The 14556-nt window shown below is 42.5% G+C and overlaps 1 protein-coding gene across 2 annotated transcripts in view; it reads left to right on the top strand.

Annotated features, from left to right (window-relative positions):
• ATF6 (activating transcription factor 6) overlaps positions 1–14556 on the top strand; it is a 72237-nt gene that overhangs the window by 25852 nt on the left and 31829 nt on the right. The window contains exons 12-14 of one of the 2 annotated variants that reach the window (XM_054286242.1): positions 1471–1573; positions 2539–2603; positions 6493–6607. In XM_054286242.1, the coding sequence (XP_054142217.1) occupies positions 1471–1573; positions 2539–2603; positions 6493–6607 (283 nt within the window). The remainder of the gene's footprint in view (positions 1–1470; positions 1574–2538; positions 2604–6492; positions 6608–14556) is intronic. The other variant, XM_054286243.1, reaches the window with a different exon arrangement.

Genomic DNA, 14556 nt, shown 5'->3' on the forward strand with positions numbered 1-14556 from the left:
GCTGCTGTGGAATGCAACAGGTGCATCTGTGATTGGTCTCATGTGGTTGTTTGTAATTAATGGCCAATCACAGTCAGCTGGCTCAGACAGAGAGTCTGAGCCACAAGCCTTTGTTATCATTCTTTCTTTTTCTATTCTTAGCTAGCCTTCTGATGAAATCCTATCTCCTATTCTTTTAGTATAGTTTTAATGTAATATATATCATAAAATAATAAATCAAGCCTTCTGAAACATGGAGTCAGATCCTCGTCTCTTCCCTCATCCTAAGACCCCTGTGAACAGTGTCACACAATGCCTGCTGTCATAAGGACAGATCTACTTGGATCTTTTTAATGTTTCCATGATTTTTAGTAATGATTTTCACCACTCTGTTTTCACACTGATCATTTGCAATAACCAAATAACAATTTTCTGATAGTATGGGGGGTTTTCATGACTTAAAAGAGAGGTCACTTCATATGTAGAAGTGTTAATGATGTGGAAATCAAGTCCAGCTAAAAGCCTTTCCCAGCTGAGTTTTATAAAAGATGGTCTTCTGTTCTTCAGCTTCTGATAGAAGCAGTCTGAACCTGACATTGCAGATGTTCTTTTTTCACTGTTTGAAAACACTTAGCTCCACTTTTTCCGTAGATATGAGTCGCTAACCTTATCTCCATTCTCTTTGTCCATCCTTTCTCTCAGATTTATTTGCCAAAATTTATCCTTAATCAATAATGTCTTGAATTGATCAACTTTTGATTTTAAATTTAAGTGGTCCTTCCAGTAATTTCAAAATTACTGTTTGTTGGGCAAAAGAAAGGACAAAAGAATGGGTGTTTCCACATCTATTTTATGTGGGAACACCTGTGAATCTAATACTTTATAGATAAATCTTAAAATTGTATTTTCTTCCTGTGGTATTAAAAATAAGTTATTATAAGGTGAAATAATAGTAATCTTCAGTGTCTGTGATGCCTTGTAGTGGCCACCTAGAACAGAGGCTAGACAAGACTAACAGAGTAAAAGCAGGGTATTTATTAAAGGCCTGCAATAGGTACACCTTGGGCAGTCGAAGCTCATCCAGGGCCTACACCCAAAAATGGATGACAGTCATGGTTTTTCATACTTTTGCATGTTTGGTCCATTTGCATATTGGGGGTTAATCTTCCAATTACAGGTTCAGGTAATGAAGTAATTTAACCCAAGTTTGCACCCCCCCAACTCACTTTTGTTTATGTTTCTCAGGGCCTAAGGCAGGGAGGTGTCTTTGATTCCCAGGCCTAGAGAGGAATTGTTGTGTCTGACCAAAATGTGAAGACAGTAGCTAACACCGTATGTGTATACGCTAAAGAACTGCAGGATTACAAATATATGAAAAACATACGAGCTAAAATCCCAAGGCATCATCTCCATGGCAGCTAAGCTGTTGCATAACACTGAGCCATGGTGCCAGTGCTGTGTGCAGCGTGTGCTGATGCTGTGCTCTCCTAGGCTGACCCACGAGCTGCGAGGATGGGTGCACAGGCACGAGGTGGAGCGCACGCGGTCGCGGCGCCTGAGCAACAGCCAGCAGCAGCGAGCGCGAGTCCCGCAGGTACGCGAGCAAAAACCCATCCCACGGAGCACTCTCCCTCACCTGCACCTGGCATCATCGACAAAAGTGGCCATCGTGCCTGCAGTTAGGGCAGCCAACACATCCCATTTGGAATTGCTCTGTTTGGTTGGTTATTGCATTGTCAGATTTGTTCTTCCATTCCTGCTCCTGGATTCAGGGTTTTGAATTGTTTTTTGCAGCCATCAAAATAGGTTCTTGTATGTATATGTATTATATAATTTTCTAAAATTAAATAAATTGTTATACTTTTTATGGCTTCTCTGTAAGGATAAGCAATTGCTTAGTGGAGAGAAATACAACCTCTACAGCACATTCATCTGACTCACTGTTAAGGGTGACAGCTGATTCGTTTTGTTGAAATATTTCTATTGTTTAAATTATTGCCAGAGGGATTATTTTTTTTTTTTTGGTACGACTACAGAATTATGAGAGTTGTGCTCATATTTCTTATTTTTTAAAATCTCTTTTATCTAGATGGCATACTTACATTGAGGCTGAAATTAAGACAATGAATTTTCAAAGTATTTAAATTTATTAGATGTAGCAGTGTTGTGGTGGGCGGTTGTCCAGAGCATTACAATGTGGGAAAGACTGCAGTATTCTAGAGAAGCGTTGTGTATTAAACTTGAGATCCTTCTCACCTGTGTCCAGAGCAGAATGGTAGAATGTTAAGAGATGCTGTCTATGATGCCAAGCTCCCTTTCTTGTCTCTGAATGTTGGCTTCAAATTTGGCTGTATTAAAATCTTGCTGGTTTTGTTTTTCCAACTTGATTGATGACCATTTCAGTTTCTCATGTTTCAGTGGAAAAATGCACGTTTCTGGTGCAGGGTGCTGATTAACCTCTGCCCCCCATTCTGTGTGTTGTATTTAATGTAGTGGCAAACCACAGAATTGCTTATTGGTTTCACTTTGTGTCATCTTTTCTTTTTTCCCCTTTTTCAGAGCTCTCTCAGTGACAAAGCAGATTCCCAGCTAATGGCCATGCCTTACACAGACACCAGTCTCAGGTAAGGCAGAACAGCTCCTTTGTTATGGCTTTCTACTTAGTAACCTAGTTTTTCACCAACAGTTGGTAAAGAATGACCATTTTCATCTTCTCGGAGTTCTTAAGCCAAATACATCTATCTACTTTTCTTGGTCTAATTCTGTCCCTTAGCAAATAACATCTTCTAATTATTTATATTACAGTTGAAGGGACCCCTGTATCACAGCTGTACTCTTCCAGGGCTTTTCTAGCTATGAATTCTAAGAAAATCTTTGCTTTGCTGTCCAGAATCCTTTTCTAAACAGATTTGAATATTTAGGGAAAAACAGGGGGAACTGCCTTTGGACTCTGAGAACATCGTCAGTTCATAAGAAGGTTTCAAAGAGCCATGAGTCTGGTAAGGGAAAGGTTTCTCTCATTATCTTCAAGGGTAGAGCCAGCACCAAATTGGTATGATGAACTTAAAGTACCATTGTATCTCATTTGCATTCTTTGTCTCCATCTGCTGACTTTTCTCTGGTGATTATTGGAGCATGTTAATGGACAGTTTCCTGATGTCCCCTGCCCACCCCTCTTCATAACCATCCTGTCCCTCTTCCCTGGGAAGTACTGGACAGAAAAGATTAAGGAAATTAAACTTCTCTCTCCTGATCTCTGTGTGAAACTGTTTAGAAGACTGTCTGCTTTGAAGTGCCAAAGAGGAGTGTAAGAGCAGAATGGAGTATGGAGGGGACTTTTTGGTGAGAACACCACCTGCAATGGTGCTGTGGCAAGTAAGACAGCTGTGGCCTTCCTGTTTGCACTGCTGCTCTGAAAGCAGCATCAGCCTGGGGGAAAAGAGCAAACTGCAGGCAAATGTTACGGAGAGCAGGCTGTCAAATTTTGATACATCTTGACTTACAAGAGAAAAAAAAAAAATCTTTTTGAGTTCTACAGGCAGATGAAGGATAGCTGCTTCAACTGAGCACCGATGAGCAAGCCTCAAGCCATAAGGCAGTTTAATATACATGCTTGTATTACTCTTGAAAAAAAAATATCTGGATTATTGGAAACAGCGTGAAACATCATGCATCTGTTGCGCTCCAAAGGAAGTGAGATTTTTTGGGGTTTTTTCAGATTAAGGATGTTTGTGTGAACAGGACTGGTGAGTCATGGCAGCTGCATGCTGAGACTGTCCTGGAACTGCTAAGAACATATAACAGATTTCCAGTTCCTCTTGGAGCCACCAGCTATTAGGTGCTCCATGAAATCATAGAATCAAGGGAAGTTTAGATTATAAAGGACCTCTGGAGATCTCTAGTCCAATGTCCTACTCAAAGGCTTAACTTCAGGTTTACTGAATGCCTGTTAGAAGAGATAGTCTCCATCTCCATGGTAATCTCCATCAGGAAGCTGAGGATTGAAAAGAATTTCAGGGAAGTCAAAGCTGTGGAGAAGATAAATTTAAGATGATTTCAAAGAAAATCACCCCTCATCTCTTTATAGTATAGTGTAGCTTTTTTCAGAGGTGATTTTGTTGAGGGCTTATGTAAGAGTGCTTCTTAAGGCTTCAGGTATCAAAATGAGACTCTCCAGTTATTTTCCTAAGTTTTGCCCTGTTAAGATTGTGGTTCTTGATGCATAAAGCACTGTGTCCTGCTTCATTTCTTCCCAAAACAAGTCTGTGTGCAACATCCCAGTGCTCTGTGGTTCATGACAAGCAGTGTCCTTCAGAATTTTAAAACAAAAGTTCTCTTTATCTCCCAATAAATGGCCAGGTTCAGCACCATTGTTTGGGATACACAATTTAAGATGGTGCTTTCTTGTAATATGCAAAAGTGTTACTTAAAAAACTGATAGTTTTGCAGCTGGTTTTGGTTCTGGAGCTACTCCCTCCCTTTGGTGGAGCGGTCCATCGCGGTTGTGGGCAGATGTGATGTCCTGCCTTGCAATATGTCACAGCATACAGCACAGCACATGTTGCAGTTGAGATGGCCATGATACAGAGTGTCATCTTACCATTTCAGAAAGCTTCAGCCCTTACAGAGTAACACCATATCACATCAGAAGGCTTCGGGTGTCTGCCCATACAGAATGACATCATATCACTTCAGAAGGCTGCAAACATCTGCCCCTCTTGTTCTTTAGCCCAACCTTTTATACCTCTCATTGTTCATGCACTGTACCTGTGTGCCCTCTGTTCCCTTCTGTGATTGGTTTCTCATTGCTTTCAATACTGTTCACTTGCTTTTCACAGTTGTAGCCCACTAGGGATGAGGCTTGGCCACAGCCCCATTCCCAGTTACCACAAACTGTGTACCTACAATAAGCCCCTGGTATCGCTCATATTTGGTGTGTTACACAACCATGAGAGCTTTGGAAAGACCCTGTGGTTCCTAAGTGCTTTGGGGCAGTTTTGTCCTGTGGCTGGTTTTCAGGTCTTGTTGTGTCACACGGAGTGTGGGCTAGCGCACAGCTCTGTGTAGCCTGTGTCAGTTCTCAGGATGTGTTGTATGTGCAGTGCTGTGCCTTCCATCTCAGCCCAGCTCCAGTGCTGGTGCCTTTCATCACAGCCCAGCTCCATGCTCCATCTCAGGAGGGACTTGCTGCGCCTGCGTATTTTTGTGGAGGAGTAATCAAGCTCAAATTAGCTCCAGCCTTTGTTTCCTGTGTGTGAAGGACAGGAGCTGAGTCCTCTCATGCAGAGTTCTGCAGAAAGGGATGTGTAGAGTAGAGCTGCCTGCTCCTGATCCCCCAGGACTTACACCCCCAGTCCTATGAAAGGGCAGCTGCCCTGTCAGCTGCAGTCTTCTGCTTGTGACAGGACTCGGTTAGCAGTGGAAGAGAAGATGGTGGCAGCCTGTTATTACTGCTGCTTGAGAATCTCTTGGTGATAGATTTGTGCCTTGTTATGTTTTATAAACATACTAAAATAATCTAAATTAGCCCTCCTAGTTCAAAACCTGGGTCAGCAGAAGACAGCTTGGGAGGGGAGGGATGCCTGGTCCGTGTCCTTGCTGCAAACACACAGTGTGCTATTAAAGTGGAGGAAATGAAAATGACAGGTTGAAGGTCCAGCTGATGGTTTCCCTGAGTACAGCTTTCCAGTGTGATTAAATAAGTTCTTTTGGAATGGGATTGGGGAAGTATTAATGATAGCAGTATGTGCTAGGAATTTCTCACCTTTCCAAGATAAACAGTGGATAAGTACCATGACTGTAGGAATTACCAGTGTTTCGGCTTAGAATGGTTTAGAGCATCTTTTCTGTGTGTCTCATGTGTAAGATGAGAACCGTGGAAAAGATAAGCCAGAATTATGTGAATATCTTATTTTTGTTTCTCTGTCTAAATTGAAATCAAGAACAAACCTTGGAGTTGACCAGGGGAAAAATCTTTGAGTTGACAAGAGGACACAGCAGAAAAAAAAGAAAAGAAATGTGAGTGAGAAAGAAGGTGAATTTGTCATTTGACAGTAAATTAAAAGCTTTGTTTATGCTTAACTTTGTACTTCTTTCAATTTCAGTGGTTTGGATTCTTAGCAGTAAAAGAAAATTATTTCATTACGAAATAGTTTGATATTTTATTTCAGAATGACATTTTATCCTTAAATTTATTTTCAGAAGTCATCACAATTTTTCAGACACTTTAGGTTGAAACCTTTTTTTCCTGTTGAGCTAGCAAACAGGTTTTTGCTGGCCTCGGAAGCATGAACAAAAACAAATCTGGAAAACTTTGCCACAGTAAGACCTTTGAAACACCTTGAACTTTCAAAAAGTACTGAGTAGTTTCATTGCCTTCACCTGTGTTCTGTGTTCCTCAAGCTTCTCTCAGTGGAGGAAGAGCTGGAGTTCCTTTAAAAAGCAGGTCTCCAAAGTCTCACTGAAATTAACTGTCCTGTCTAAAATAACTACCTTTGCCCTTCTTTATTTCAGCAGGAACTCAGGGAATGAGCTGCAAGTGTATTATGCCTCTCCAAGGAGCTATCAGGACTTCTTTGAAGCGATTCACCGAAGGGAAGATACCTTCTATGTGGTGTCATTCCGCAGAGTAAGTGTAGCAGGGGCTGCTGCTGGCCTTTTACTCAGGTCCCTGAGATTGCTTCTAGCAGAGATACCAAAGATGACTTAGGCAAGATTGAAGGTAAATGTGTTTCTTCTGAAATGATGCTTCTCTGTGTCCTTTACAAGTAACATGGCTAGATCATGGTCTTTGTAGAACGTGCCCGTCATATTGGGAATGGAAAGAGCTTTGCAGGAAACATTATAGTGCCAGGGCAAGGCAGCCCAAAATTGCATGAACTCTGTGGTTCAGCACACATTAGAGCTACTTAAAAGGGGTACAAACCTTCTCTGCTTCTGAGTATGGGAACAAATATACCCTCTGCACAAATTACTACTGTTAGCACAATACAGTTTGTGTCTTCCCCTAAAACTCTTGCATTTGCAGTTTTATGTATCACATATTGCAGCTGTACAGAACTGTGTGCAGGGCCACAATTTTTCTGCTGTTTTGTGACTTGTAAGTTGGCACAGATGAGGGGGCCTGCTATCTATGCTGAGATGGAGCAGAGGCTTGTGCTGCAGCTTTGTCAGGCACAGCCTCACATCTGCAGCACAGTTACTGCTGGTAAAAGCTGTTATAAAATGGAATTTCAGGTGTCTGATGGCACTTTCTGCACTGCAAGCCTGACTAGTGTCAAAGCCAGGACAGCTGCAGCAGTGAGAAGCTGGTTGGGATCTGGTGATGGAAATGATCAAGGCAGACAGTGGTTGAAACATCAACCTGGAGTTGGAGGAACTTCTTTCCTCCCTTTTGCAGAGGTCTCGATGAGTCATTAGATATGTCTGCTATGCACGTTTGGCTGACCCTGGGCCTTGCTGAGCCTCCTGCCCTGCCATTTTGCAGTTGGGGTGTTAGATGGGGATTGTTCTGTGCATGTTCACACCCAGCTGTGATCCTGCCAGGACCCTGCAAAGCTCCATTTGTTTCCCCTTCAGAGGAGTGACCCGAGAGGGGCCCTGAGGTAGTGGGCACCAGGAGTGGCCATGACAGCAGCTCACCCAGCTAAAACCAGCTCTGTGTAAGAACACACAGATCAGCACAGCTAGTTTGAGCAGCTCCTGTGTTGTCATAATCACCAATCTATAGATGCCACAGGTACATAGGTAATACAGCCCTGTTCCACCTGGTGCACAGCAGGTTTCTTGACTTGTGAGATGCACCTCTGTAGAAAAGGTTCAGGCAAAATAAAAATAGCGGTGCTCTTCTTAGTATTAAGGTTTTATGCTGAGCAGAAATATGAGGTTAGCTTCCAGTCTTGGGATTACTGGGTTGTGTCACAAGGCTGGAATTTTGTTATTAAATGCTTGGCATGTTCTGCTGTTCTTTCAGCTAGCAACGCAAATATAGCCAGCACCAGGCTCCACATATCCTGAGGATGAGGAAAAGGGAGCAGAGAGTAAAAGTTTTCCTGGAAACTCTGAACAAAAATCAGAGCAGTGTTTGTAGACTTCTGCACTTGGGGCCATTGCTCCAGCCCACCTGAATGCATGTACATGTCCATAGGTCCTGTTTACACTGTTGGGTTAATGACCTGGAAGTTGTCAGCTCTCATTTCAAGTCGCAGAGCTGTCCTTGGAAACAGTGTGCCTTGTGCCACAGAATCCCTACAGCTTGCTCTGCTCTCTTGCTGGGAGGGGTGCAGGGGCCTTTTAAACCCATCTATGAAGTTTATTTGGTTGTGAAGCTTTTGGTATTTCTGTTTTATGAATGAAGTGTCCTCAAATAGAAGGCAGTTTCATGCATTACCTCATTTATTGTTTAAACAGGGCAAACCTGATCTAGCAGCAAGCTCTGCCCTGAGGCACTTTTCAATTATTTGCTTAGATTCTTTTGTGAGTGCAGAAGAAAGGACTCCTGCACAGCCAGAGGGGTGCCATCAGCAGGGCCCCAGCCTGGGAAGGTGCCCTTTCACCTCCTCCTGGGGATTGCTGACTTCATTTTCTCTGGACCACAGCTCCCTTTTCCCTACTGATTAGGAGCTGTGAGAGGACTGATTCCCCCCCAGTGCTGTCCCAAAGTTCACTTGTGTTGCTTGTGCTTGTCCAAGTGAGGAGCCAAGGCCTGGAGATGAAATGTTTTGTTGTCCTCTCTTGCTGTTGGCCATGCAGACACTCCCACATACTTAATAAGCTGTTACAGCCCTGTAACATAAAAAACAGAACAAGAATCATGTAGTTAAAAGTTGCAGGGAATGGGTGGTTCTGGTTGTAGTGCTCCACGTGGAAGGTGGACTGTGGTTGTCAGGAGTTCCTTTCCACTTGATGTCCCTGGATCCTCTGTCCCCATTTCCTGCTCTGCAGCCTCACAAACCCCAGCATTTCTCCTGGATGCCTGTGATAAAATGGAACATCTTTTGTGTGTTCTCACTTGCACTGCAGAAGCCATGCCCTGAGTTCCTTGGATTTTCTAGAAAGTGGGATTTGCTAGGGCTATCCCTGCCTCTTACATGGTAGGACTTGGCCAAGACTTCTGGAAATGCAGGACTGGGAAGCAAAGCTGTTGCACACTGCATATTCTTCTGCTGATGCTTGCTACCTGTAAGACTGAGATTCCCATGATCTCATCAATTTTATTTTCTCTCCTTTGTCTTGGAAGGCTTGCAGGTCCACATATTTGCAGTTAAAGTTTACGTGGGGTTTTTTTTTTCCTTTTTAAGGAGGAGGGAGGAAAATAAAGTAGCATTTGGATCAGCTGAGTCCATGGAAGAAGCAGGGCTTTTGCTCTGGGTCTAAAGAAATTAATTTGTTGCTGTTATCAGGGGAATCTGTAATGTCATTTTAAACAAGAGTGTGCTGCTCTGCCAACCCCCTTGATTTCTGCTCTGTAGTGTCTGTGTGGATACAAAAGCCCAGCTGGTGGATCTGAGGTGCTCTGTCAGCAGGCAAGGGACACCTGGCTGCCTCTGTGTGAGCCTGGCACCCACACAGCTCTCTGTCAGAGCTCACATCTGGTCGGCCACAGAGTGCTCAGGCCTTGCAATTGTTTCTAGAATTACCTGAATAGCTAGCTTAATGTGAAAAGTAATTAACTAAATCATTGGAGGAAACAAATCCCATCCAATTTACTTTGGCCTCTAAATGCTGCTTCAGATCGTTCCACCCTTGTGTGGTTAGGATCAGAGTCCCCACAACTTGGAGTGATTAAACAACTTGGAGTAGATTTCTCCATCCTGGAAGGTTCACTCAGTGATGACATCTCTGCAGGCTTATTTAAGGACAGTGACATTTTTTAGGGTAAGAATGTAATTACTGTTCTTAAGGAAAACAAAGTTTAGAGTTTAATTCGCTTGGGAAGTTCAGAGGACTTCTGGCATTTCCTCTCACTGCTTCTCTATCTCAAAGCAGAAATGTCTTCTAATATAAAAGCTTCCCACTTGCATTTATTGCAGTGCGTATAGAGTATCTTACACTAGAATGTAGTAAAAAGTTGATATTAAATGGTTTCTGTTTCTTAGAGAAAGAGTGATGCTGGCCCTATGGGAATCAATGGCAAAGTCTTTACCAGCTTCTGTAAGACCAGGAATTGGCTTTATAAATTTCTGCTTCAGTGCCATAAACCATAGATCTTCAGGGAAACCTCTTATTATGAAAGTAAATTTCTGGTCCTATAAGCCAACATCTGCAGTAAGCATTTAACAGCTTTTCGAGTTCTGCAAACAAGTGTTTGCTGAAATTATTAAGCCAAATTTCAATCAGAACGTTTGTTCTTTCTTTGTTTGCTAGGAGCAAAGTTGAAATGTGCTTCTGTTGGTAATAAGCCAGTCCTGTGCTAATTGTATTTGAGATGATATAATTGTATTTGGGATGATCTGTTACTTTCAGGAAGCAAAAGATGATAAAGGCTGGCTTTGACATGCTTGTGCAGCAGCAGTTTGCTGTGCTGCACACACTGCTGGCAACAATAATTTGAATGAGGCAGGTTCCAATTCACTGCACTCCTGATGCCATCAACATCCTGCAGGGAAAACTGCTTTAGAAGAAGTTGGCTTCAGATGATGTTTCACAGCCAGAAATTCAGTCCTAACATATATTTTCCTCCTACTTTGTTGCACTTGACAATGGGTGGTTTTTACTGAACATAGTGTTTTCTGCTGTTGACTTCTTTGTGGATTTCTGCAGACTGGAATGTGTAATTTGGTGTTTCATTCAGATGAATTGATTAGACCCACATAGTCCTGCTGCCCTATTTATCTAGAGATAGAGCAGCTCTTCTGTTTGAGTCCTGTGGATTTGCAACTGCTGTCAGTTAATATGCAGATTTTTTTCCTGTGGAGCCTGACCTTAGTAGCTGTTCAGAGGAAAAAGGTTACTTTATCACAGGATTGTAAGATTTTTTAGATCTTGTCTTATATTTTATAAATATGCTGAGAATAATATGTGGTAAAAGAACTGAGGTTTAGGGCATAGTATCCATGATAAAATTGTCTGTCCCTTTCAAAGCAGAGCTCACCGGTTCATGCCTCTCTGGGAGAATTTGGAAGCAAACAGAATGTGTGATTGTGCCTCAGCATGCCCTGAAGCTCAGTGAGTCAGCCCCTGTCAAACTACAGCTGTATTTGACTTTCAGATTTGAAAATCCATTATGAAAACCTCCTGTTTCCATCTAAGTGTCGATAGTGAAAATTTAGTCTGGCCTGTTGTATTCTTTGTTACAAATTCCATCTTTTCTGGCCAGACTTGGGATTCTTTCTGTGTCAGGGAATTTTCTCCTTCCAAATCCCCGGTGTCCAGTGAAGCTTGCTTCATTGTTTTTGTTTCTGCTGTTTCTTGAACTGTCTTCCTTTCCGTATGGAATATTTCAGGGAGGTGGGGAGGAGGTAGAGGTGACTTTCAAAGGGATGGAGAGGTGATGGGGAGAAGGTTTCTCTGTGCTCTTTCTGTTACTCAGCTGGGGAAGATGTTGCTTTTGGTAGCATCTTAGAGCTTAGTCTAAAAACCTCCAGAGAGAAATCTAATAATCTAAAATGAAGTCTAAATTTTTTTGTTGGTCTATAGAACACAAATGGCCTCACCTCTGTCCTGGGATTCTCAAAATATTTGTGGATGCAAGTTAGGTAAAAGGACACTCAAAAGAAGTTAATTTAGGTTTGCAGCTAAAGGCCAGCAGTTCTTTAAAAAGTGTTTCTGTCAACACCTTCTCCTATTTTCCAAACAACCTGGCTAGGTCATCATTTGTCACTGAGGACATCCTTTGGGCGGCGCAGCAGCAAAGAGCTGTGTGTGTGCTGTGGAGAACAAGCAGCCTGAGAGCAGGGGGAAGAGAAGGAGCAGGCAGTGGCCCATCCCAGATGTGTGGGGGTGGGAGGCAGAGAGGAGCAGCCACGAGGAGCAGGCAGCTCCTGGCTCAACCAGGTGCAAGCAGGAGGGACCAGAGCAGCATTGCAGAATGGTGTTTCTGAGAAGGGAAGTGATGCCTGTCCCAGCTAGTGGGATTTTGCTTCCTTTGTTCTGTTCTTAGCTCCTGCTTGGAGAGCTGCTCCTACTTGGGAATCTATCCCAAGGCATTTTGGAAGCAAAGGCTTAGTCGCTCTGATTTTTATCTCATTGGGTCCCTTTGAACCCCACTTTCCTCCAAATAGAGTCAAGAATTGATGTGGTGTTGAGGACAGATGTATAAGCAGAGGCAGGAAAGTCAACTCGAATATGTCTGGCATGAAGCAAAAGCTCCTGTTGGATTTTGCGTGTATAGTCTTGATTCGTTTGTCTTCTCTATGGTTGCTGGAACTTCATGAATCATATTAATGCCATCACTGAATTTCTTTACACATCCCAGATCTAACAAATACATTGTTATTTTTAAACTAGTATTTGGAAGGACAACATACACTGCAGATAATTATAGTGAAAATAAAACATGCTGCAAGAAATGTCTCCAGAACCCAAAGTGGTTGCAGGGAGATGTGACCAGTAATAGCATACATGTATTTAAAATGTGCTGCATGCTTGAGAGACAAAGAGCTGTGGGCAAGAAGGAAAGGAAGATTGTTGGGTTTGGAAAACCTCTGTAAAAGTCCCACTGGTTATGAAATCGGTGTGGACATAGGCTAGAGAAGTATACTAGAGAAGTATAATTGGGAAGCGTGGGAGGAAGATGTGATTATATAGTGGGAATTGTCTCAGTAAAGGAATGACAGCAGTATCTCACTTAATGAGAGTACAGAACAGCACTAATAAGAGTAGAGAACAGGCAATTGCCACCCACAAAGTGAGCAGGAGCACAAGTTTATCCACAGACAATTAATTTGTGCTCAGTCAGAGCAGGTGGTGAAAATATGGAGCTCTGAAACAGTTCCCTTCCTTCAGGAAATAACCCAAGTTCAATAATGCATTAATAATACTTTACTTATGCCAGATAATAGTACATCTTTCTTTTGTGATAGCATGATGTTCATTGAAGAAAATTTTACTTGGATTATTCTGAACAGTTCCCAGAAGGGAATGGTGGGCTCTTGCTTATGATCTGTAGCAGTATCTAATTGTGGGATCGATGCTGCCTGAGCCATAAATGTACAGAAACATAAATGATCCCTTCACCTCTGGAACTGCAGTAGCCAGTAAGACACTGACTTGAATCTGATAGGAATGAACTGCTTGAAAAAATGACCTTCATGATACTTTGCTTGCCTTGAATGACTACATGCAGAGAGCACTTGAAAGTACCCCTGCTTGCTTTCTTAGTTGAACTTCACACTTCCACAGCTTCAGATTAGTGATATTTTTCTGTTCATTTTCTGGTTTTATATCTGGCACTCTAGGGTCTGCATAAAAGTAAAGCATGCATAATAGAGATGGGTTTGGTTTCATTAGTGTCCTACCTTTTAGCGAATATTAATCATTACAGTATTACATTTGAGAGCATTATTTAAAATCTTAGGCACACATTTAGAGTTAATTCTGGTCAGATGAAGTTATTTGCTTCCAGTTAGAATTAATCCTTTTGCCAGATTTTTAGCTGGACAGCACACAAAGCTTGTTTTATGAAGTAAGAGCCCAGGTGCTGTTATGAGTGTGTGCAGATTATCATCACCTCCCACTGGACCGAACAGAACTCTGCTAGCTTCCAGGTTTTATTTTTAAATAGCTGACACTCCTAGGACAAGAAGTGTGATAGAATTCACTCTACATTCTTATCTTTAAACTGGCTTTGAAATTGCTTGAAAGTGGAACATAAAACTTGTTTTCAGCTTCTGGGTCTCCTAGTTGTTTGTGGTCTATCTACTGGAATGGTGATGGGTGTGAGAAGAGCTTGTTTTGCCTCATGCCTGGCACAGCTTTGCTCTTCACCCTGCAGTTGGATGAACTCCAATTTTGCCAGCACATTTAATAGAAACTGTCAGGCTTTGAGTTAGTGATTAGGAATTCAGAATGCCATGGGCTAAGCTAAGAGATCCTTCACACTGGAAACCACTGTTCAGGAAATCCTCTTTGTGTTTTGATTGCAAACGTTAAAATGTGCCTGTGAATAATTCTGGCACTTGACAGTGTTTTTCATGGAGAGAAGGCAAAGCTGTGCAGGAGGTGCATGTGCACAGCTCGAGCAGTGTGTTGCAGTATGAGGATGCTGTGGAGGAGTGGACTGCCTGCTAAATGCCATGGGCCACTGCCCTTGGAGCTGCTTGGCAAAGGGCCCCCAAGTATTGCACTAGTGGTTGTTATGGTTCCTTGGTTTCGTGACTATCCAAAACAAGGTTGGAAGTGTCAGCTGTCTCAAAGAGGCTTATATCCACTATGAGGAAAGTGGTCTGAGCTGTGCTTGGAGAGGTGGGAAGGTGCACAGGCCTTCCTCTCAGGATCTGAGTCCTGCCAGGCTCCTGTGTGTTAAACAATGCTCTCCTCTGAGACTCTAGAAGTGCACATTCCCAAGCTGTTCCTCAGCTTGGGGATTCTTAGATTGAGTCACTTGTTAGCATCTGGGAAGCCCTTGTTTAATCTCCT

Source organism: Melozone crissalis, unplaced genomic scaffold (assembly GCF_028551555.1).
Source record: "Melozone crissalis strain CALT ecotype California unplaced genomic scaffold, PUWL_Pcris_2 ptg000045l_1, whole genome shotgun sequence".
Taxonomy (NCBI): domain Eukaryota; kingdom Metazoa; phylum Chordata; class Aves; order Passeriformes; family Passerellidae; genus Melozone; species Melozone crissalis.